The sequence below is a fragment of the Oncorhynchus clarkii genome, chromosome 6, assembly GCF_045791955.1.
Source record: "Oncorhynchus clarkii lewisi isolate Uvic-CL-2024 chromosome 6, UVic_Ocla_1.0, whole genome shotgun sequence".
Classification (NCBI taxonomy): domain Eukaryota; kingdom Metazoa; phylum Chordata; class Actinopteri; order Salmoniformes; family Salmonidae; genus Oncorhynchus; species Oncorhynchus clarkii.
Window position 1 is genome coordinate 71,448,946 of NC_092152.1, and position 24,903 is coordinate 71,473,848.

Sequence of the window (24,903 nt, forward strand, 5' to 3'; positions counted from 1 at the left end):
GAAGAGCATACACTTACACTGAGGAAGAGCACACACTTACACTGAAGAAGAGGAAGAGCACACACTTACACCGAGGAAGAGGAAGAACACACACGGAGGAAGAGCACACACTTACACTGAGGAAGAGCACACACTGAGGAAGAGGAAGAGCACACACTTACACTGAGGAAGAAAACACACGGAGGAAGAGGAAGAGCATACACTTACACTGAGGAAGAGGAAGAGCACACACCGAGGAATAGGAAGAGCACACACTTACACTGAGGAAGAGCACACACTGAGGAAGAGGAAGAGCACACACTTACACCGAGGAAGAGCACACACTGAGGAAGAGGAAGAGCACATGCTTACACTGAGGAAGAGCACACACTTACACTGAGGAAGAGCACACACTGAGGAAGAGGAAGAGCCCACGCTTACACTGAGGAAGAGCACACACTTACACTGAGGAAGAGCACACACGGAGGAAGAGGGAAGAGCACACACTTACACTGAGGAAGAACACACACGGAGGAAGAGGAAGAGCACATGCTTACACTGAGGAAGAGCACACGCTTACACTGAGGAAGAGCACACGCTTACACTGAGGAAGAGCACACGCTTACACTGAGGAAGGGCACACGCTTACACTGAGGAAGAGCACGCGCTTACACTGAGGAACAGCACACGCTTACACTGAGGAAGAGCACACACTTACACTGAGGAAGAGCACACACTGAGGAAGAGCACTCTATTATGCCAGAGGAGGTACTTTTCAGAAATCTAATATCTGTACTATATAACAATGAGGACATTAGGCTTATTCAGTTTAGTTCAATCTTCTTGAGTACTTGCTTTGAAGTGAACCTACAGCCACTGGCTTTCTCTAAACATCCCAGCCCCTGCCTTCATTTCCAGATAGCAGTGAGTTCTTTGAGTGATGCCCAGCATCCGTGTAGGCGGCACTTTCATGGCTGTCTGAGTGTCACAGAGGAGTGAACCTCTGAGTGAAGCTACACACACAAACACACCAATGACATGGCAGGGACACATGGTCAATGGAGAGGTTTTTTAAAAGGTTGAGCAGCGCAGACAGACCTCAGCTTGCTCCCCAAGGCTTTAAAGTCTGCTACTGACACTCTCCTAACATCATTCTATGACTGTCACTATTCTAGAAAAACTATGGTGAGGATCATTTCAGTAAAACTGTGCCCTTAGCTAGTACTGAAATGACTCAGTCAATTAATCATAGGTAATATATGTCATTTGAAAATGTCAAAGTTCATTCCTAGCCCTGTGCATGTCAGTTTGAGGGTTTGAGTTTCAGGCATATCCTCTGCATAGTGTAATTAACAGACAGGCTGGTCTGTCAGTAAGACATCTTCGATTTCAGCCCTAAGCAACTCTGATCCCACAGCCACCTCTTGTCCTGAACTCAGCATCCTCTTTACACTATCTGCTATGAATAGGAAAGAACCACAAATAACCTAACAAATGAAAAGTGCCTGATAGAGATGTAATACACCGTTTTATCCTTAAACCTACGTAAAGAAGGGCCTCCTAGTGGAGCTACTAACATGTCTGTCTCAACGGGCTGCAGGCATTGTACCATCCTCACACAGACTTGTTGCTCATGAAACTACCGTAAATAGCTGAGGATGACCTTATCAAGAATGTTGTGTGAGCAGCACGTCCATATAAACTGGCAGTAAACTGATTAGGCATAGCTACCTCTGTGATGAATGATACACTCTGATTAGGCATAGCTACCTCTGTGATGAATGATACACTCTGATTAGGCATAGCTACCTCTGTGATGAATGATACACTCTCACAACCACTTGTAAACACAAGCAGACCCATTTGTTCTTGACTTGATCACTCCTCAGCCCCCAATGTCAGAGAGCATTTTGTCAGTTCATTTCTTATTAAAGTACTATTGAACAAGGCTCTGGAGATTCTACAGCTGGTAATTGGGTTATAATTGACTTCAGGAGCAGTGAACCTATACAGTAACTTGTCTGAATCTGACATCAGGAGATGGGAGGAGCTGTGTTACGCCTCAGTACTTCATTTGTAATTAATGTCATTATTTGTTTACCCAGCCCCTCGGGAATACTATGTTTTTATCGAAGGGGACGTTTATTAATTGTAGAAGGACATGTTAATTGCTAACTTTCCTCTGTTCTAATGAACCTTATTACAAAGAGAAAGCCCTTATGGCCTTCTTGGAACATAGATTTCCCATAATCCCCCTTCCTGCTGAAGTTTCCAGGCGGTTTGCCATTTACGCTCACTACAATCTGTGTAACAGTGTGACCTGGGTCATTCCTGGGCATTCCAGGGCAAAGCAGATTCCTGCTTTATCCTAAGGGAGCAATCACCTAGGTGCCCTTAAACTGTAATGGAATGTACTATGAGTAGCTGTACTTGAGGCCAGATATTGGGAGAGCCTGGTTACAGATGTAGGATCTTAATTTGAGCCAGTTTGCTACAGCAGGAAAATAATCCTGCAGCAACAGGACATGTTAATTATTATGTGGATTATAATTAATGGACATTTTTTTTGTAGGGGTTGATACACTTTTGGTTAGGGCAAATCAAGTCTGACATTTTAAAGTGGAAATTACTAACTTTTGAAGCCTTTTTAAACCTTGAATACACTATACATTTGCATTTCCTGCTTGGAAGGATAATTATCAGCAACAAAAGAGTGATAAAATTAAAATACTACATCTGTAGATAAGAGAAGCTGGTTGATTTTCATGTTATGCCAGTGAACTGGAACGGATTGTATTTCTTACAAAAACAGTTCCTGACTGTAACAATGTGATGATGTCATGAGGAAACGTGAGGTGTAATTTGGAAAGCATGGGCGGTCTCTGCTGAGTGAGTGAGTTATCTAATGGATGTAAATATGATGAAGTTTTTGTCTGGAGGTCAACACACTGTGTGTGTGTGTGTGTGTGTGTGTGTGTGTGTGTGTGTGTGTGTGTGTGTGTGTGTGTGTGTGTGTGTGTGTGTGTGTGTGTGTGTGTGTGTGTGTGTGTGTGTGTGTGTGTGTGTGTGTGTGTGTGTGTGTGTGTGTGAGAGTGAGAGTGAGAGTGAGTGAGTGAGTGAGTGAGAGAGCCAAATAATATTTGATCATGAGAAAGCTCATCTGCGGTAGCTCTGGTATCTCTGCTCTGGGTCTTTGTGTTGGAGGTTATGTGGAGGTGTAAAAGTTATTTGTCGTATAACATGTCCTCTTATGAAACAAGACATGCCAGCCCCAGGGACAGTGTCAGACAAAATGTTACTTGAGTGGCTGCTACAAAAAAAGTCCTGCCTGTTAACATAGCTGTAATTGCATTGGCTGTGACAGGTCGTGTGTCAGGAAGTTACAATGTAACAATGTGATGATGTCATGAGGAAACGTGAGGTGTAATTTGGAAAGCATGGGCGGTCTCTGCTGAGTGAGTGAGTTATCTAATGGATGTAAATATGATGAAGTTTTTGTCTGGAGGTCAACACACTGTGTGTGTGTGTGTGTGTGTGTGTGTGTGTGTGTGTGTGTGTGTGTGTGTGTGTGTGTGTGTGTGTGTGTGTGTGAGAGTGAGAGTGAGTGAGTGAGTGAGTGAGAGAGCCAAATAATATTTGATCATGAGAAAGCTCATCTGCGGTAGCTCTGGTATCTCTGCTCTGGGTCTTTGTGTTGGAGGTTATGTGGAGGTGTAAAAGTTATTTGTCGTATAACATGTCCTCTTATGAAACAAGACATGCCAGCCCCAGGGACAGTGTCAGACAAAATGTTACTTGAGTGGCTGCTACAAAAAAAGTCCTGCCTGTTAACATAGCTGTAATTGCATTGGCTGTGACAGGTCGTGTGTCAGGAAGTTGTCGTTTCCTCTCTGAGAACCCATCCCTTAAGTTAACCCTGGCTCCCTTTAATGCAGATCCACTACAGAGGTATGGTGGTGGTGGTGAGATACTAGCATGACCGCTCATGTCTATGTCATTGATTTCCTTCTGTGCTGCCTCCCCTGCAGGACAGAGTCCCGGGGCATGTCCAAGCCACCGCCACCGGCCAGTCAGAGGCCCCCCAGCATGGTCAGCCAGACTTCCAAGGCTGTGACCTCATCAACAGTGGATGTCACCTCAGGGTCAAAGGTGAGAAAACGCCTCTCTTTTATGAGCATGTGTTGTCTTCTAAGTGTGTTTCATTTGTTTGGGTCTATCCCACAACAGTGTTGCAGCAATTAGGTCCAGTGATTGCAGTGTAAAGCGTTTGAATTGATATTGTTTCTAAGGGTACTGGGAGACTGTTAATTCTCATGCTGGAGAATTGGTATCATCTCCTCCAGAACACTCTCATTTTGATTAATGGCTGTAGACTGTAATAGGTTAGTGATTTTCTTCAAGCCCAGTGAAACTCAATTAAACCTCCACAGTGGTTGGCCATGGATTCACTATGTGCATATAAAAGGCTTTACTCAAATGGTTTAGTAAAGGAACAGTATTAGAAGATGAAACGGCTGCTATTGGATGTTTTGAAGGCACAGGTGGGGAAGTGACACTCCATAGAATGGCCTTGTCCCCTTATAAGGATCATACTTCCACAGAGGGCAGATGAGGGCAGCGAGGCTGTCTTCCAGACCCTGTGGTCTCCTCTGCTCTGCCACTGACATGGCTATGGTCTTTCTTCAGGACATTGGCAGTTCAGTACTCACATGACACCCAGCTTCCCATCTGTAAAGTGATTTAGTGGCTCTTCCTTGACCCTTCCCAGGCCACATACACCTGACTGTCTCCAGCTTCCAGAAAAAGCCTGCCAGCCTCCTCTCTCTTCTTCCCCCGTGGCCCAGCTCTCCCAGGCTGAGAGGGGTGGCCATGCTGGGTGGCATGACAGAGCTACCTGCCAACTCACTATCACCTCTCCAGTCTGACTGACGGGTGTTGACGTTAGTGAGTGTTGAGGCAGCACACGCCTGCCTGCCTGGCTAGCTGTAAAATGACCTCCTGGCTGTCTCAGTAATGCTTCAGGCCTGTGAGTGAGAGACAGCATTGTGTCAGCATCATATGAGCTGTCTGAAACCAATCAATCCCCAGTCAACCTATCAACACAATCATAGTAACACAACACTCTTCAGCTACACACAGCACCCAAACACATGCACTGACTTGACTGGGACTCTAAGCACTGCAGTAGGCGTATAAGTATTCCTATAGAACAGTGCCTCTACGGTTGTGAAAGTAGCTCTCCTAAGATTGTTGTACCTGTGTTAGAAGCAGCACCTCATCAGACCTCATGTCAATGTGTTGTCTGCTATCAGAGGTGCCAGTCATTTCAAGCAGAGTGGCAGACAGGGCATTATCGATGACCACTTGCTCATTCTCAATGGTAAGTAGAGTATAGATTTGCTTTAAAATTCACTATCTATGTATACAATAAGGGGAACGTTGAGTTTCCAATCACAGTACAGTGAATATGTGACTACACAATGATTTCTAATATCTGCTAAACTTAAATAAGGCTGTTCTCTTGACGGTTCTCCTGACAAACACCGTGTAGATTTCCTAATGCTCTGCATGCTTGGCTGGCCGTGCAGTAGTTTCAGTAATTAGTGCATGTTTTTGCCAGCTGTGGAGGAGGAAATGGCATATAATGATCCCCTGCAATGGAAACCTAACTCAACTGTTGCTAGGGTGCAATCTGATTTGGCTCAGTTGAACATTCATCTGAAATTATCTGTGAGATTCAGAGGAGTGAGAAAACCAGTGGGCCTTGAAAGAATGCTACTGTGCCTCATCAAATCTTAATGTATGACAATAATACTGTATTCCCATTTGGGTGAAGTGTTCTTGCTTGTCAAATGAGCTGCTGAAATTAGAAGGTTAAAGCTAAATCAAATGAGAAAAAGAGAAAGAAACACGAAGGAGAAAGTTAATAACTAAAATAACTAACTTCAAACATTTGTGGGCCCCAGTCTCAAAATCGAAATGTTGTTCTTAATCTAATCATCAAACATACAGTAAAACCTAATGATCTCTATAAACATGGGACTGAATGGTCATACAGTAACACCTAATGATCTCTATAACATGGGACTGAATGGTCATACAGTAACACCTAATGATCTCTATAAACATGGGACTGAATGGTCATACAGTAACACCTAATGATCTCTATAACCTGGGACTGAATGGTCATACAGTAACACCTAATGATCTCTATAACATGGGACTGAATGGTCATACAGGTACACCTAATGATCTCTATAAACATGGGACTGAATGGTCATACAGTAACACCTAATGATCTCTATAACATGGGACTGAATGATCATACAGTAACGCCTAATGATCTCTATAAACATGGGACTGAATGGTCATACAGTAACACCTAATGATCTCTATAAACACGGGACTGAATGGTCATATTGTCTTGATACATGCTCCTGTTTAACCAGCTCCTGTTTAACCAGCTCCTGTTCCTACTGGTTGTATCTGTAATACCACATTTCTTTCACACAGCTCCTTACCACTGAGCTCCCTGGGCAGCTAATAGCAGATGTTGTTTGTAAACCAGTATATAAAGGAAACCCCGTTCATAACCAACGTGTTTGTTTTTCCAGCCGCAGGGCTCTAGGAGTAGTGGCAAGGTACACAGCTTCGGCAAAAGGGACCAAGCCATCAAGAGGAACCCCAATATCCCTGTGGTGGTCAGGGGATGGCTCTACAAACAGGTGAGCCCTCCACATCACCCCACCTCAGTCACTGTAGCTACTGTATGGTTCAGAGGAATCTCCATAATTATGGCTAAGAGTACAACTCAATCACTATAGCTACTGTATGGTTCAGAGGAATCTCCATAGTTATGGCTAAGAGTATAACTCAATGATTATAGCTAAGGGCAGTGTGTTGGGGTCTAATGGTAAACTGTCCTCCACTTAAACGGGAGCACACATACATCTCACGTCGATATTACATCTCTGTCATATTATGTCATGCCTTCCACTTAATGCATAATTCAGGCTAAGTAATGATGAGAGTCCAGGTCTATGAGAATGTACTACAGTATTAATTACTGTGACCTGGTGGACTCTGGCTGAGTAAACAGGGAACGACAGTCATCATTTCTCATTATGAACCCCTTCTATGGATCTCCATTTACCTAGAGGACGGAGGGAGCATGAGAGAGATGTCTCTTTTGGGGTGAGGTGTAAGTGATGCCCCCTGGCGCGGCTGGCACGGAGGTGTAACACCCCTGAGGCAGGCCAGAGGGGGTGAGATTTAAGACCGTGACATGGTAACACGTCATCGACTCATAAGGAGTTAGTTAGACCTACTGGAGCTCCTATCCTGGCAGGACATGAACCCCGTTCTGTTCAGGGGGAACACAATTACTGGCTGTACTAATGAAATGTATGAATTTTCTTGTGCTTTCCCTCTCCCTGTAAATGGGTACTTTAGCCTATATTCCTCAGCTATGGTTTTTAATTAGAATGTGCATTAGAAGGTGATGTTGTATTGCTGAGAGGGCTTACATTCCTTGTTGTGTTTCCTCCTCCAGGACAGCTCTGGAATGAGACTGTGGAAGAGGAAGTGGTTTGTGTTGTCTGACTACTGCTTGTTTTATTACAAAGGTGAGTCACACAGGCACACCGGGTCAGGGTTTAATTGAGACTAATTAAAATAGTCGCAGGGTGAATTGATTTGGTTATGAAATCCGAGCCAGTCCTCTTAATTCCAAGTCGTCTGCCTCTTAGTCGAGCTAAACCTTTCAATCAGAGAGACATGACTGCAATTAGACAAGGTTCTGTTCTGCCACAGGCTATTCTCTCTCCTCTTCTGTCTCTTTCTATCTCTATTTCCCTCTTTCTTTCACCTCTCCACCATTCATCACACTGAGCTAGAGATAAGCCTCCAGTCCTGCTGCCTGCCACCACAGCACAGCGGCTCCTTGAATCACCCTTGAATTATGTCTCTCCAATTACATTTCCTACAGTCACGAATCACCATGCAGGAACATAATGGTGCATTGATGAAGCAGTTATGTCATGCTATTTATAAACAGGTAGAATCAGTAGTTGTCAAGGCAGTGGGCCAGCGGTGAGGTGTGTGTGGTGGGTTGTTGTGTATTGTGTGATAATGATCACCTGCTTGTGTGTGTGTGTGTGTGTGTGTGTGTGTGTGTGTGTGTGTGTGTGTGTGTGTGTGTGTGTGTGTGTGTGTGTGTGTGTGTGTGTGTGTGTGTGTGTGTGTGTGTGTCCCTCTAGACAGCAGAGAGGAGATGGTTTTGGGGAGCATCCCCCTGCCCAGTTATGTCATCGCCCCTGTGGAGCCTGATGACCACATCAGCCGCAAGTATGCCTTCAAGGTAAGACTAGAGGGCAAGGGTGGGAACTAGCTCGTCACTGAGTGGAAAATACTGTTACCAGCTACCTCACAGTTCAACCAAGCTGCATGAATTGAGAAACAGACTGGATATACAGTTGAAGTCAGAAGTTTACATATGCCTTAGCCAAATATATTTAAACTCAGTTTGCAAGCCTCACCCTTTTTCCTCCAAACATAACAATGGTCATTATGGCCAAATAGTTCTATTTTTGTTTCATCAGACCAGAGGACATTTCTCCAAAAAGTACGATCTTCGTTCCCATGTGCAGTTGCAAACCGTAGTTTGGCTTTCAGGTTCAGGTTTCAGGTTATGTCGATATAGAACTCATTTTACTGTGGATATAGATACTTTTGTACCTGTTTCCTCCAACATCTTCACAAGGTCATTTGCTATTGTTCTGGGATTGATTTGCACTTTTCGCACCACAGTACGTTCATCTCTAGGAGACAGAACACGTCACCTTCCTGAGCAATATGATGGCTGCGTGGTCCCATTGTGTTTATACTTGCATACTATTGTTTGTACAGATGAATGTGGTACCTTCAGGTGTTTGGAAATTGCTCCCAAGGATGAACCAGACTTGTGGAGGTCTACAACTTTTTTTTGAGCTCTTGGCTGATTTCTTTTGATTTCTCCATGATGTCAAGCAAAGAGGCACTGAGTTTGGCCAAACAGTTATTTTTTGTTTTATCAGACCAGAGGACATTTCCTCTGATATACCAGAGGATATCAAGCAAAAAGGCACTGAGTTTGAAGGTAGGCCTTGAAATACATCCACAGGTACACCTTCAATTGACTCAAATGATGTCACAGTCGACTTAGTGTTTGTAAACTTCTGACCCACTGAAATTGTGATTCAGTGAATTATAAGTGAAATAATCTGTCTGTAAACAATTGTTGGATAAATTACTTGTGTCTTGCACAAAGTAGATGTCCTAAACGACTTACCAAAACTATAGTTTGTTATCAAGAAATTTGTGGAGTGGTTGAAAAACTAGTTTTAATGACTCCAACCTAAGTGTATGTAAACTCCCGACTTCAACTGTGTGAAGGAGTTTTTCAACTGTGAAGGAAATGCTAACTAACAGCCGTTAGATAAAGTTGCTACACCTTGGTTACAGAGTTAGACAGTCACACATCCAGGGGCCTGTGTGGGCAAGCCAGACAAAGTGGGCAGTGCTCCCTCTGATTAGTGTCAGACTGGTGGGCTGTTATAACACTCTATTCTTACCACATCAGTCTGGATCCTTTCTTTAAAAGCACAGAGATTCATCATAAAACCTATACAATCTGGACCAAGACTGGCTCTTCCTAATGTCTGCTTTGGCCCTGCCTGGCGTGCTATGTCGCTTTGACCTGTGAGTGTTCAGTGTGGGCCCTTCATGCAAACCCATTTAATTAACAACTAAGTGGGCAATGTGACTTCATACTTACCTGTACCTCTCATCTGCTATTTCATAACACGCATGCACCAAACACTTGAGGCCTGTAGGTCTCAATAATGTGGAGTTATTCAGGGAGTATCAGCCCCTGTAGGTATCTTATCCTGGTCTGAGGTACAGTATCTGTCCCTTTAAAGGTATGTTTGGTAGTGGTGTTACTGTGCTGCTCTGCTCTCTGGCCCCTGTCCTGTCCTGTTCGTCAGGCAGCAGGCCCCTGTCATCACCAGTAGAGCTTTAGGAACCCCCACCACACTCCTGCAGGCACCTCTCCTCTGACCACTTCTCCAAACCCCCCTCCTCACTCCTCCAACCCCCTCTCCACACTCCTCCAAGCCCCTCTCTACTCTCCTCCAAGCCCCTCTCTACTCTCCTCCAAGCCCCTCTCCACTCTCCTCCAAGCCCCTCTCCACAGTCCTCCAAGCCCCTCTCCACACTCCTCCAAGCCCCTCTCCACACTCCTCCAAGCCCCTCTCCACAGTCCTCCAAGCCCCTCTCCACAGTCCTCCAAGCCCCTCTCCACATTCCTCCAAGCCCCTCTCCACTCTCCTCCAAGCCCCTCTCCACAGTCCTCCAAGCCCCTCTCCATAGTCCTCCAAGCCCCTCTCCACACTCCTCCAAGCCCCTCTCCACACTCCTCCAAGCCCCTCTCCACACTCCTCCAAGCCCCTCTCCACACTCCTCTAAGCCCCTCTCCACATTCCTCCAAGCCCCTCTCCACACTCCTCCAAGCCCCTCTCCACACTCCTCCAAGCCCCTATCCTCTCCACACTCCTCCAAGCCCCTCTCCACACTCCTCCAAGCCCCTCTCCACACTCCTCCAAGCCCCTCTCCACACTCCTCCAAGCCCCTATCCTCTCCACAGTCCTCCAAGCCCCTATCCTCTCCACAGTCCTCCAAGCCCCTCTCCACACTCCTCCAAGCCCCTATCCTCTCCACAGTCCTCCAAGCCCCTCTCCACAGTCCTCCAGGCCCCTATCCTCTCCACACTCCTCCAAGCCCCTATCCTCTCCACACTCCTCCAAGCCCCTATCCTCTCCACACTCCTCCAAGCCCCTATCCTCTCCACAGTCCTCCAAGCCCCTATCCTCTCCACAGTCCTCCAAGCCCCTCTCCTCCCATCCCATCTCCTCTCCACACTCCTCCAAGCCCCTCTCCTCCCATCCCATCTCCTCTCCACACTCCTCCAAGCCCCTCTCCCCCCATCCCATCTCCTCTCCACACTCCTCCATGCCCCTCTCCCCCCATCCCATCTCCTCTCCACACTCCTCCAAGCCCCTCTCCCCCATCTCCTCTCCACACTCCTCCAAGCCCCTCTCCCCCCATCCCATCTCCTCTCCACACTCCTCCAAGCCCCTCTCCCCCCATCCCATCTCCTCTCCACACTCCTCCAAGCCCCTCTCCCCCATCCCATCTCCTCTCCACACTCTTCCAAGCCCCTCTCCCCCCATCCCTTCTCCTCTCCACACTCCTCCAAGCCCCTCTCCCCCATCCCTTCTCCTCTCCACACTCCTCCAAGCCCCTCTCCTCCCATCCCATCTCCTCTCCACACTCCTCCAAGCCCCTCTCCCCCCATCCCATCTCCTCTCCACACTCCTCCAAGCCCCTCTCCCCCCATCCCATCTCCTCTCCACACTCCTCCAAGCCCCTCTCCCCCCATCCCATCTCCTCTCCACACTCCTCCAAGCCCCTCTCCCCCCATCCCATCTCCTCTCCACACTCCTCCAAGCCCCTCTCCCCCCATCCCATCTCCTCTCCACACTCCTCCAAGCCCCTCTCCCCCCATCTCATCTCCTCTCCACACTCCTCCAAGCCCCTCTCCCCCCATCCCATCTCCTCTCCACACTCCTCCAAGCCCCTCTCCTCCCATCCCATCTCCTCTCCACACTCCTCCAAGCCCCTCTCCCCCCATCTCATCTCCTCTCCACACTCTTCCAAGCCCCTCTCCCCCCATCCCTTCTCCTCTCCACACTCCTCCAAGCCCCTCTCCCCCATCCCTTCTCCTCTCCACACTCCTCCAAGCCCCTCTCCTCCCATCCCATCTCCTCTCCACACTCCTCCAAGCCCCTCTCCCCCCATCTCATCTCCTCTCCACACTCCTCCAAGCCCCTCTCCCCCCATCCCATCTCCTCTCCACACTCCTCCAAGCCCCTCTCCCCCATCCCATCTCCTCTCCACACTCTTCCAAGCCCCTCTCCCCCATCCCATCTCCTCTCCACACTCCTCCAAGCCCCTCTCCCCCATCCCTTCTCCTCTCCACACTCCTCCAAGCCCCTCTCCTCCCATCCCATCTCCTCTCCACACTCCTCCAAGCCCCTCTCCCCCCATCCCATCTCCTCTCCACACTCCTCCAAGCCCCTCTCCCCCCATCCCATCTCCTCTCCACACTCCTCCAAGCCCCTCTCCCCCCATCCCATCTCCTCTCCACACTCCTCCAAGCCCCTCTCCCCCCATCTCATCTCCTCTCCACACTCCTCCAAGCCCCTCTCCCCCCATCCCATCTCCTCTCCACACTCCTCCAAGCCCCTCTCCTCCCATCCCATCTCCTCTCCACACTCCTCCAAGCCCCTCTCCCCCCATCTCATCTCCTCTCCACACTCTTCCAAGCCCCTCTCCCCCCATCCCTTCTCCTCTCCACACTCCTCCAAGCCCCTCTCCCCCATCCCTTCTCCTCTCCACACTCCTCCAAGCCCCTCTCCTCCCATCCCATCTCCTCTCCACACTCCTCCAAGCCCCTCTCCCCCCATCTCATCTCCTCTCCACACTCCTCCAAGCCCCTCTCCTCCAATCCCATCTCCTCTCCACACTCCTCCAAGCCCCTCTCCCCCATCCCATCTCCTCTCCACACTCCTCCAAGCCCCTCTCCTCCAATCCCATCTCCTCTCCACACTCCTCCAAGCCCCTCTCCCCCCATCCCATCTCCTCTCCACACTCCTCCAAGCCCCTCTCCCCCCATCCCATCTCCTCTCCACACTCCTCCAAGCCCCTCTCCCCCCATCCCATCTCCTCTCCACACTCCTCCAAGCCCCTCTCCCCCCATCCCATCTCCTCTCCACACTCCTCCAAGTAATGTTGACAAACCCGTGGAGTACGTTTACATACACCCTCATAATTCGATTTTAAACTGATTATGGCAATAGTCATGTAAACACCTTACTCTTTCTATCTTAATCGGTGTAAGGTCAACATCGAAGTAAACAAACACCTGTTTTTCTGAGGAATCTTTTGAATTATTAGGACGTGTAAACACTTAATTGTCATTCCAGTAGTGTATTTGATCTGCGCGGGCCAGAACCAGCACCAGCCGAGCGAGCCTCCCTCTTTAGCTCTAGTGAAGTGAGTTTACAACAACTGATTGAAGGAGTCTTAGAAGTAGTTTACAAACTGTATTTGTCCCAACTCAGAATCAAGCCCCTATCCTCTCTTACCAAAAATAACATTGTTTATTTTTATTGGTGGTTTTCTGCATTTATCAGAGTGCCATCATGTAGTCTGATTTCAGATGTGTCCATAGAAACAGGATTATTAGGAAAATCCTTCTTGCATTGCATGTAAATGTTTTAATCAAACTATTACATTAATCTGACGATCCACAGTAATCACATTGTTGTGTGCATGTAACCACACTCGTTGTTGTATTGTTTCTCGCAATAGACTATTTTTTCACATTTCAGTCAGTGTGTGTGACAGACAGAGTAGACAGTAAGAATGGGTTTCTCTGCTGGGTCAGAGTGTTTACAATATCCGTCTCCATATCTTTCTCAGTGAGAGCAGAGGACCCTTTATGAAGAACAATTCAGGGTGAATGTTTGATGTGCTAGTTTGACAGCGTTCAATTGCAGTCCTTTCATACTGTATCCGTTGTGCTTGGCTTTTTGTTCCTCGTGTGTGTGTGTGTGTGTGTGTGTGTGTGTGTGTGTGTGTGTGTGTGTGTGTGTGTGTGTGTGTGTGTGTGTGTGTGTGTGTGTGTGTGTGTGTGTGTGTGTGTGTGTGTATGTATGTGTGTATTACTCCTGCAGCTCACATTACATACAATGGAATTTGTATGACGATTGTTGCCGGGGGGGAAATTAATTATACATTGAAGCTATTTTCTAGCGTCTTCTCTCGCTCTCTCTCTCTCTCCCTGCCTCTCTCTCTGCCCGGGGAGGGAATGTATTTCATGGTTAGGTGAGAGGTTCCTGCTCTCAATACTGTTCTGCTAATTATCCAGTGCATGTATTTAAGAGGTCTCTGTTCCTCTCAGCTCTCTCTCTCGCTCTGGGTAATCACATATTCCAGACCAGAATCTTTCATTAGACAGGACCCAAGCTGTTCAGTTAACTGTTAACTGTCTCAACAGAACACTTCAACTGCCTATTGGATGAAGGTTAATTCCAGTCTGCTGTTGTTGTCTTGTTGTTTGTCGACTGTCTTGTGTAAGCTGATAGTTGTTGTGATTTGAGAGATCTGTGGTATCTCAATGTTTTGTGAGAATGCAGTTGGGAAGTCATTAGAGTTAATGCAGACAACTACCAGTTAATAACCTATCAAAACGCATGAGGCACTAAAGACCAGAGTTTCCCATCCTAGCCTTACCCCCAGTTCTAGCAGCCTATGGCCAACTACGTTCTCTTCGGCCATTTTCCCTCTCCAGATTCTTGTGTTGTCGTATATTGCTCTAATGTTGTGTTTGCTGGTGTGCGTCTGTATTTTAGTCCACTTGCTGCTTCCGCGGGTTCTAACAATAGCATCAATGTTAATCTACACTGAACAAAAATATAAACGCAACATGTAAAGTGTTGGGCCCACGTTTCATGAGCTGATATAAAAGATCCCAGAATTGTTCCATATGCACAAAAAGTTTATTTCTCTCAAATGTTTTGCACATTTTTTTTTTACAATCCTGTTAGTGAGCATTTCTACTTTCTGAAGATAATCCATCCACCTGACAGGTGTGGCATATCAAGAATATGATTAAACAGCATGATCATTCCGCAGGTACACCTTGTGCTGGGGACAATAAAAGCTACTCTAAAATGTGCAGTTTTGTCACACAACACAATGCCACAGATGTCTCTAATTATGAAGGAACGTGCAATTTGCATGCTGTCTGCAGGAATGTCAGATAATTCTATGTTTATTTCTCTACCATAAGCCGCCTCCAATGTCATTTTATAGAATTTGGCAGTACGTCTAACCGGCCTCACAACCGCAGACCACGTGTATGGCGTCGTGTGGGCGAGCGGTTTGCTGATGCCAATGTTGTTGCTGATGCCAACGTTGTTTGGAATGCTCTGGATCGACATGTATGACAGTGTGCTCCAACTTCGACAGCCATTGAAGAGGAGTGGGACAACATTTCACAGGCCACAATCAACAGCCTGATCAACACTATGCGAAGGAGATGCATGAGGTAAATGGTGGTCACGCCAGATACTGACTGTTTTTCTGATCCATGCCTCTACCTTTTGTTTAAGGTATCTGTGACGAACAGATGCATATCTGTATTCCCAGTCATGTGAAATCCATAGATTAGGGCCTAAGGAATTTATTTCAATTGACAGATTCCCTTATATGAACTGTAACTCAGAAAAACCTGAGTTTTTCAGGTTGCATTTTGCATTTATGTTTTTGTTCAGTATAATTCACTCTCTCTGAGTTGATGACTAGCCAGCCGAGAACAGCAGAGAGACATTTCTGTTTTCTGGAGCAAGTCAATGACCTGTACCCTCCTGTTCTGTTTGCTCTTCTCACTGTGCTTATCTCTCGTGTGTTCCTATTGGTTGAATGGCCTCCTGTTGTGACTGTGACTGGTGTAGCGAGCGCCGGTTCCCCCCGGACTGCCGTCCTGAAACACGCTGGCGGGCCCCTCTTGCATGAATACGTGTTTTATTTTCCTTCATCCCTCTGAGGACCGTCACCTAGCTTCTTCATCCCTGCTCATAGTCTACTTTTCATTTACCAAACCAATAAGAATGCACATTTAGATTAGATTATGATTTTTCTGCATCAATTACGGATGGATGGACAATGCCAGTGCTTCTCCAAATATTCAGGATGGCTAACTTTACTGAACGTTTGCCTTTGAAGCCGACCTTGGTTCTTGATGTAACTGTGTGTCAAATCTGTTGGACGACATAAAGTTCATATGGAACCACCCATCAGTCAAAGCCTGATACACATCGGTTGTTGTGAGGGTTTAGACCCTGTAGCAGTGGTATTTGGGCCCCGCCTCCTCCATATCAGTCATCAGGACACTGTCATCACCATGTGAACCGTGGGATAGCTGGGTCTCACACTGGGCTGGGCCATCCTCCTCTCATCCTCCTCCCATCCATCCCTTTTCCACACTCCTCTCCAGTTTCACTGCCTTTCTTTCTGTTGGCCTCATCACCATCACATTCAACAAACATTCAGTCTATCTAGCCACATCACATAGCAGGCTGTATTTCAATGTTTCTGTTGTGTTGTACAACCAGGATATATCATTTAGTGCCATGGAACCGGCTCAATTTATTAATATGTTTTGTTTTGTTAATATATAGGACATTTACAGTATTAGGCAAGAATGCCTTCTCGTCTTGTGTACCAGAGGCATGGAATAGTCTACAATTTATGCCTCATCTAGATATGTTAGTGCCCCTGAATGAAGTAAACATTGTGATGGGAGACTCTGTTCCAGAGGAGTGTAAATGTTTTTTTTAGGCCGGATCATGTTGTTGAATTGTATTATATTGTTATATGTGTTAATGTATTGATTGTTGCTGCCTTCTTGGCCAGGTCTCCCTTGAAAAAAGAGACTCTGGGACTCAATGGGCTTTTCCTGGTTAAATCAAGGTTAAATAAAAATTAATAAACATTTTGGAAAAAAAAAATGTTGATTGGTTTTTATTCAACTCATTCTTAAAGTCAAATATCAGCCTTCAGATAAATCACCCAGGTTCATTACCCAATGAAAGCCTAAGACCAGACCCACCTAATGTTATTTCAAGGGAGCCTTAAAATAGAGCCTTCTAGTCTTCCATGCTAAAGAGGGGAGAGGGCTGGGTGATAGCAGAGGTTCCTCCATTTATACTCACCTTAAAATCACACTCTTTTTGTGAAAGAGGAACTGTGGAAAGTAAGTAGCTGTTCCGACACGAAGCATCCCCACATTGCTGATGTGTGTGGTAGACTGCAGAGCTGGTGAGTATGGATGTGGACCCTAGTCATGGGTCTGGTTCTGGCCTGTCCATTCAGCACTTTTCTCTGGGGGATTCAGTTGGGATCACGCTGGCACTATGCTGCTGGATAATACAGGACTCTGCAATCAAAACAGGCTTTGTTAACCCCACAGCCAAGTAATATCACTACAGCTGATCACAAGTCAGTACAATACTAAACAGAAACACGACATGATGGTGGATGCACGTGTTGTACGCTAAAGAGAAGTTTTCAGTGATTTACAATGGATTGCTGTTTGTTTTTAAATGGAGGATGGATTCCTGGTAGACATAGGGTGAATTCCAAATGGCATCCTAATTCCTATATGGTGTACTGCTTTTGACAAGGGCCCATAGGGCTCTGAATGCATGCATTCTGAGACTGCAAGGCTGTACCCAGACTCAGAGTTATTATACATCAGGATACATGGAAGGATATTGTAGCAGATAGTACAGGAATGTGCTACTTTGAAGAGTTGTGTAATAGGTACAGGCAAAATGACGGTCTGGGACTATGCATGGACTAGCATGCTGGGCAGTACTGGATGATACAGGTTGTATTGTAATGGGAAAGGCAGTAGAGTGGTTTGGAGAGCAGAGAGCTGTATAAAGGTCTTAGTTGTGGACTCGGCAGTGTAGTAGTTTGGGGTGGAACTGTGTTGGGAAAAGGCTGATCTGTGTTGTAATTGGACAGTAAGTTGTCAGTGGCATCGTTGGCTCCCTATCAGGTCTGGATGGGGAGATTAGCCTTGTGGTGGAGCGTTGGGGTGGGCAGATTTACAGTAAGTGCCAGACAGGAGGGCAAGCCCATTACACTATACTGTAGAGACGGATCTACTCTAGCCTGTAGCAGCCAGGGACCAGGGTAAGGCTAATTGTGAGGTTTCTCTGTGTGTGTGTGTGTGTGTGTGTGTGTGTGTGTGGGGGGGGGGGGGGGGGGGGGTTGTGCTTCATAACAATAGCTAGGCAAACTGGGTACGCTATGTTGAGTTACTGTAAGTTTGTGTGAAATTAGTTTGTGAGGAATTAATGAGTTAATGAGGAATTTTCTGTGCATTAGGACTTGTGAAACACTTCAAATATACAGACGAAACTAACTGCTTGTCTAACTTTAAAACCAATGCTTCTTCATACGTGGCGTGTTGCATGAACAGCTTTAGTGTAGAGACGCTGGTGCCTCTTGTTTTTGTTATTATTTTTGTAAGTTCTGGTGATGGCTTTGAGCCCCATTGTGAGCTAATATGCTAACTTGCTCTCTATGAGTCTTCATTTGCAGAACGTACCCATTGACCCCTCAACCCCTCCACCCCCTCTTTCCCATCATTCTTTTTGGTTCTGATGTGTCTCTTCTCTTCTCTCTCCACAGGCGAGCCACACAGGAATGCGCTCCTACATTTACAATAAGAACTCTGTGATTGGCTCGCAGGCAGAGCACGGTGGGATGAGGACGTACTTCTTCAGTGCCGACACCCAGGAGGACATGAATGGTTGGATCCGAGCCATGAACCAGGCTGCTCTCATGCAGAGTCAAGGCATCAAGAGGTTAGTCCCTCCCTTCCACCCTGCAGGCCATTCCTAGTTGTCCCCATAGTCCCCTCTATAGTTGTCCCCAATAGTCTCCTCTGTAGTGTCCCCAATAGTCTCCTCTGTAGTGTCCCCAATAGTCTCCTCTGTAGTTATCCAAATAGTCTCCTCTGTAGTGTCCCCAATACCTTCCTCTTTAGTTATCCCCAATAGTCTCCTCTGTAGTGTCCCAAATAGTCTATTTGTAGTTATCCCCAATAGTCTCCTCTGTTGTGTCCCAAATAGTATATTTGTAGTTATCCCCATAGTCTCCTCTGTGGTGTCCCCAATAGTCTCCCATGTAGTATCCCCAATAGTCTCCTCTGTAGTTATACCAAATAGTCTCCCATGTAGTATCCCCAATAGTCTCCTCTGTAGTTATCCCCAATAGTCTCCCATGTAGTATCCCCAATAGTCTCCTCTGTAGTTATCCCAAATAGTATCCTCTGTAGTTATCCTCAATAGTATCCTCTGTAGGTATCCCAAATAGTCTCCTCTGTAGTTATCCCAAATAGTATCCTCTGTAGTTATCCTCAATAGTATCCTCTGTAGGTATCCCAAATAGTCTCTTCTGTAGTTATCCCCAATAGTATCTTCTGTAGTTATCCCCAATAGTCTCTTCTGTAGTTATCCCCAATAGTCTCCTCTGTAGTGTCCCCAATAGTCTCCTCTGTAGTGTCCCCAATAGTCTCCTCTGTAGTGTCCCCAATAGTCTCCTCTGTGGTGTCCCCAATAGTCTCCTCTGAAGTGTCCCCAATAGTCTCCTCTGTAGTGTCCCCAATAGTCTCATCTGTAGTGTCCCCAATAGTCTCATCTGTAGTGTCCCCAATTGTCTCCTCTGTAGTGTCCCAAATAGTCTCCTCTGTAGTGTCCCAAATAGTCTCCTCTGTAGTGTCCCCAATAGTCTCCTCTGTGGTGTCCCCAAGAGTCTCCTCTGTAGTTATACCAAATAGTCTCTTCTGTAGTTATCCCCAATAGTCTCCTCTGTAGTGTCCCCAATAGTCTCGTCTGTAGTGTCCCCAATAGTCTCCCATGTGGTATCCTCAATAGTCTCCTCTGTAGTAATCCCCAATAGTCTCCCATGTAGTATCCCCAATAGTCTCCACTGTAGTTATCCCAAATAGTCTCTCTTGTAGTTATCTTCAATAGTATCCTCTGTAGTTATCCCCAATAGTCTCCTCTGTAGTGTCCCAAATAGTCTGTTCTGTAGTTATCCCAAATAGTCTCCCATGTAGTATCCCCCATAGTCTCCTCTGTAGGTATCCCAAATAGTATCTTCTGTAGTGTCCACAATAGTCTCCTCTGTAGTGTCCCCAATAGTCTCCTCTGTAGTGTCCCAAATAGTCTCCTCTGTAGTGTCCCAAATAGTCTCCTCTGTAGTGTCCCCAATAGTCTCCTCTGTAGTGTCCCCAATAGTCTCCTCTGTGGTGTCCCCAATAGTCTCCTCTGTAGTGTCCCCAATAGTCTCCTCTGTAGTGTCCCCAATAGTCTCCTCTGTAGTATCCCCAATAGTCTCCTCTGTAGTGTCCCAAATAGTCTCCTCTGTAGTGTCCCAAATAGTCTCCTCTGTAGTGTCCCCAATAGTCTCCTCTGTAGTGTCCCCAATAGTCTCCTCTGTGGTGTCCCCAATAGTCTCCTCTGTAGTTATCCCCAATAGTCTCCTCTGTAGTTATCCCCAATAGTCTCCTCTATAGTGTCCCCAATAGTCTCCTCTGTGGTGTCCCCAATAGTCTCCTCTGTGGTGTCCCCAATAGTCTCCTCTGTAGTGTCCCAATAGTCTCCTCTGTAGTGTCCCCAATAGTCTCCTCTGTAGTGTCCCCAATAGTCTCCTCTGTGGTGTCCCCAATTGTCTCCTCTGTAGTGTCCCTAATAGTCTCCTCTGTAGTGTCCCCAATAGTCTCCTCTGTAGTGTCCCCAATAGTCTCCTCTGTGGTGTCCCCAATAGTCTCCTCTGTAGTTATCACCAATAGTCTCCTCTGTAGTTATACCAAATAGTATATTCTGTAGTTATCCTCAATAGTATCCTCTGTAGTTATCCCCAATAGTCTCCTCTGTAGTGTCCCCAATAGTCTCCTCTGTGGTGTCCCCAATAGTCTCCTCTGTAGTTATCCCCAATAGTCTCCTCTGTAGTTATCCCCAATAGTCTCCTCTATAGTGTCCCCAATAGTCTCCTCTGTAGTGTCCCTAATAGTCTCCTCTGTAGTGTCCCCAATAGTTTCCTCTGTAGTGTCCCACATAGTCTCCTCTGTAGTGTCCCCAATAGTCTCCTCTGTGGTGTCCCCAATAGTCTCCTCTGTAGTGTCCCTAATAGTCTCCTCTGTAGTGTCCCCAATAGTCTCCTCTGTAGTATCCCCAATAGTCTCCTCTGTAGTGTCCCAAATAGTCTCCTCTGTAGTGTCCCAAATAGTCTCCTCTGTAGTGTCCCCAATAGTCTCCTCTGTAGTGTCCCCAATAGTCTCCTCTGTAGTTATCCCCAATAGTCTCCTCTGTAGTTATCCCCAATAGTCTCCTCTATAGTGTCCCCAATAGTCTCCTCTGTAGTGTCCCAAATAGTCTCCTCTGTAGTGTCCCCAATAGTCTCCTCTGTAGTATCCCCAATAGTCTCCTCTGTAGGTGTCCCCAATAGTCTCCTCTGTAGTGTCCCTAATAGTCTCCTCTGTAGTGTCCCCAATAGTCTCCTCTATAGTGTCCCACATAGTCTCCTCTGTAGTGTCCCCAATAGTCTCCTCTGTGGTGTCCCCAATAGTCTCCTCTGTGGTGTCCCCAATAGTCTCCTCTGTAGTGTCCCAATAGTCTCCTCTGTAGTGTCCCCAATAGTCTCCTCTGTAGTGTCCCCAATAGTCTCCTCTGTGGTGTCCCAAATAGTCTCCTCTGTAGTGTCCCTAATAGTCTCCTCTGTAGTGTCCCCAATAGTCTCCTCTGTAGTGTCCCCAATAGTCTCCTCTGTGGTGTCCCCAATAGTCTCCTCTGTAGTTATCACCAATAGTCTCCTCTGTAGTTATACCAAATAGTCTCCTCTGTAGGTATCCCAAATAGTATCTTCTGTTGTTATCCCCAATAGTCTCTTCTGTAGTTATCCCCAATAGTCTCCTCTGTAGTGTCCCCAATAGTCTCCTCTGTAGTGTCCCGAATAGTCTCCTCTGTAGTGTCCCCAATAGTCTCCTCTGTAGTGTCCCAAATAGTCTCCTCTGTGGTGTCCCCAATAGTCTCCTCTGTAGTGTCCCCAATAGTCTCCTCTGTAGTGTCCCCAATAGTCTCCTCTGTAGTGTCCCCAATAGTCTCCTCTGTAGTGTCCCAAATATTCTCCTCTGTAGTGTCCCCATTAGTCTCCTCTGTAGTGTCCCCAATAGTCTCCTCTGTGGTGTCCCCAATAGTCTCCTCTGTAGTTATCCCCAATAGTCTCCTCTGTAGTTATCCCCAATAGTCTCCTCTGTAGTGTCCCAAATAGTCTCCTCTGTATTGTCCCCAATAGTCTCCTCTGTAGTGTCCCCAATAGTCTCCTCTGTAGTGTCCCAAATAGTCTCCTCTGTAGTGTCCCCAATAGTCTCCTCTGTAGTATCCCCAATAGTCTCCTCTGTAGGTGTCCCCAATAGTCTCCTCTGTAGTGTCCCTAATAGTCTCATCTGTAGTGTCCCCAATAGTCTCCTCTATAGTGTCCCACATAGTCTCCTCTGTAGTTATCCCAAATATTCTCTTCTGTAGTTATCCTCAATAGTATCCTCTGTAGTTTTCCCCAATAGTCTCCTCTGTAGTGTCCCCAATAGTCTCCTCTGTAGTGTCCCCAATAGTCTCCTTTAGTGTCCCAAATAGTCTCCTCTGTAGTGTCCCCAATAGTCTCCTCTGTAGTGTCCCCAATAGTCTCCTCTGTGGTGTCCCCAATAGTCTCCTCTGTAGTGTCCCCAATAGTTTCCTCTGTAGTGTCCCACATAGTCTCCTCTGTAGTGTCCCCAATAGTCTCCTCTGTGGTGTCCCCAATAGTCTCCTCTGTAGTGTCCCCAATAGTCTCCTCTGTAGTGTCCCCAATAGTCTCCTCTGTAGTATCCCCAATAGTCTCCTCTGTAGTGTCCCAAATAGTCTCCTCTGTAGTGTCCCAAATAGTCTCCTCTGTAGTGCCCCCAATAGTCTCCTCTGTAGTATCCCCAATAGTCTCCTCTGTAGGTGTCCCCAATAGTCTCCTCTGTAGTGTCCCTAATAGTCTCCTCTGTAGTGTCCCCAATAGCCTCCTCTATAGTGTCCCACTTAGTCTCCTCTGTAGTTTCCCCAATAGTCTCCTCTGTGGTGTCCCCAATAGTCTCCTCTGTAGTGTCCCCAATAGTCTCCTCTGTAGTGTCCCCAATAGTCTCCTCTGTAGTGTCCCCAATAGTCTCCTCTGTGGTGTCCCCAATTGTCTCCTCTGTAGTGTCCCTAATAGTCTCCTCTGTAGTGTCCCAAATAGTCTCCTCTGTAGTGTCCCCAATAGTCTCCTCTGTGGTGTCCCCAATAGTCTCCTCTGTAGTTATCACCAATAGTCTCCTCTGTAGTTATACCAAATAGTAACTTCTGTAGTTATCCTCAATAGTATCCTCTGAAGTTATCCCCAATAGTCTCCTCTGTAGGTGTCCCCTATAGTCTCCTCTGTAGTGTCCCTAATAGTCTCCTCTGTAGTGTCCCCAATAGTCTCCTCTATAGTGTCCCACATAGTCTCCTCTGTAGTGTCCCCAATAGTCTCCTCTGTGGTGTCCCCAATTGTCTCCTCTGTAGTGTCCCTAATAGTCTCCTCTGTAGTGTCCCAAATAGTCTCCTCTGTAGTGTCCCCAATAGTCTCCTCTGTGGTGTCCCCAATAGTCTCCTCTGTAGTTATCACCAATAGTCTCCTCTGTAGTTATACCAAATAGTATCTTCTGTAGTTATCCTCAATAGTATCCTCTGTAGTTATCCCCAATAGTCTCCTCTGTAGTGTCCCCAATAGTCTCCTCTGTAGTGTCCCCAATAGTCTCCTCTGTAGTATCCCCAATAGTCTCCTCTGTAGGTGTCCCCAATAGTCTCCTCTGTAGTGTCCCTAATAGTCTCATCTGTAGTGTCCCTAATAGTCTCCTCTGTAGTGTCCCCAATAGTCTCCTCTATAGTGTCCCACATAGTCTCCTCTGTAGTGTCCCCAATAGTCTCCTCTGTGGTGTCCCCAATTGTCTCCTCTGTAGTGTCCCTAATAGTCTCCTCTGTAGTGTCCCAAATAGTCTCCTCTGTGGTGTCCCCAATTGTCTCCTCTGTAGTTATCCCCAATAGTCTCCTCTGTAGTTATCCCCAATAGTCTCCTCTGTAGTGTCCCAAATAGTCTCCTCTGTAGTGTCCCCAATAGTCTCCTCTGTAGTATCCCCAATAGTCTCCTCTGTAGGTGTCCCCAATAGTCTCCTCTGTAGTGTCCCTAATAGTCTCATCTGTAGTGTCCCCAATAGTCTCCTCTATAGTGTCCCACATAGTCTCCTCTGTAGTTATCCCAAATATTATCTTCTGTAGTTATCCTCAATAGTCTCCTCTGTAGTTTTCCCCAATAGTCTCATCTGTAGTGTCCCCAATAGTCTCCTCTGTAGTGTCCACAATAGTCTCCTCTAGTGTCCCAAATAGTCTACTCTGTAGTGTCCCCAATAGTCTCCTCTGTAGTGTCCCCAATAGTCTCCTCTGTAGTGTCCCAAATAGTCTCCTCTATAGTTATCCCCAATAGTCTCCTCTGTAGTGTCCCCAATAGTCTCCTCTGTAGTGTCCCAAATAGTCTCCTCTGTAGTGTCCCCAATAGTCTCCTCTGTAGTATCCCCAATAGTCTCCTCTGTAGGTGTCCCCAATAGTCTCCTCTGTAGTGTCCCTAATAGTCTCTTCTGTAGTGTCCCCAATAGTCTCCTCTATAGTGTCCCACATAGTCTCCTCTGTAGTTATCCCAAATATTCTCTTCTGTAGTTATCCTCAATAGTATCATCTGTAGTTTTCCCCAATAGTCTCCTATGTAGTGTCCCCAATAGTCTCCTCTGTAGTGTCCCCAATATTTTCCTCTGTGGTGTCCCCAATAGTCTCCTCTGTGGTGTCCCAAATAGTCTCCTCTATAGTGTCCCCAATAGTCTCCTCTGTGGTGTCCCCAATAGTCTCCTCTGTAGTGTCCCAAATAGACTCCTCTGTAGTTATCCCCAATAGTCTCCCCTGTAGTTATCCCCAATAGTCTCCTCTGTAGTGTCCCCAATAGTCTCCTCTGTAGTATCCCCAATAGTCTCCTCTGTAGTGTCCCCAATAGTATCCTCTAGTTATCCCCAATAGTCTCCTCTGTAGTGTCCCAAATAGTCTCCTCTGTAGTGTCCCCAATATTCTCATCTGTAGTGTCCCCAATAGTCTCCTC

General features: G+C 46.5%; 1 protein-coding gene across 5 annotated transcripts in view; it reads left to right on the forward strand.

The window, feature by feature from the left end:
- The window catches only part of LOC139411563 (pleckstrin homology domain-containing family A member 7-like), a 135,357-nt gene that overhangs the window by 78,964 nt on the left and 31,490 nt on the right, over positions 1 to 24,903 (forward strand). For all 5 annotated transcript variants that reach the window (XM_071158055.1, XM_071158056.1, XM_071158060.1 and 2 more), the window contains 5 exons: positions 4,008 to 4,128; positions 6,594 to 6,704; positions 7,532 to 7,604; positions 8,238 to 8,338; positions 18,349 to 18,524. In XM_071158055.1, coding sequence (XP_071014156.1) covers positions 4,008 to 4,128; positions 6,594 to 6,704; positions 7,532 to 7,604; positions 8,238 to 8,338; positions 18,349 to 18,524 — 582 coding nt within the window. The remainder of the gene's footprint in view (positions 1 to 4,007; positions 4,129 to 6,593; positions 6,705 to 7,531; positions 7,605 to 8,237; positions 8,339 to 18,348; positions 18,525 to 24,903) is intronic.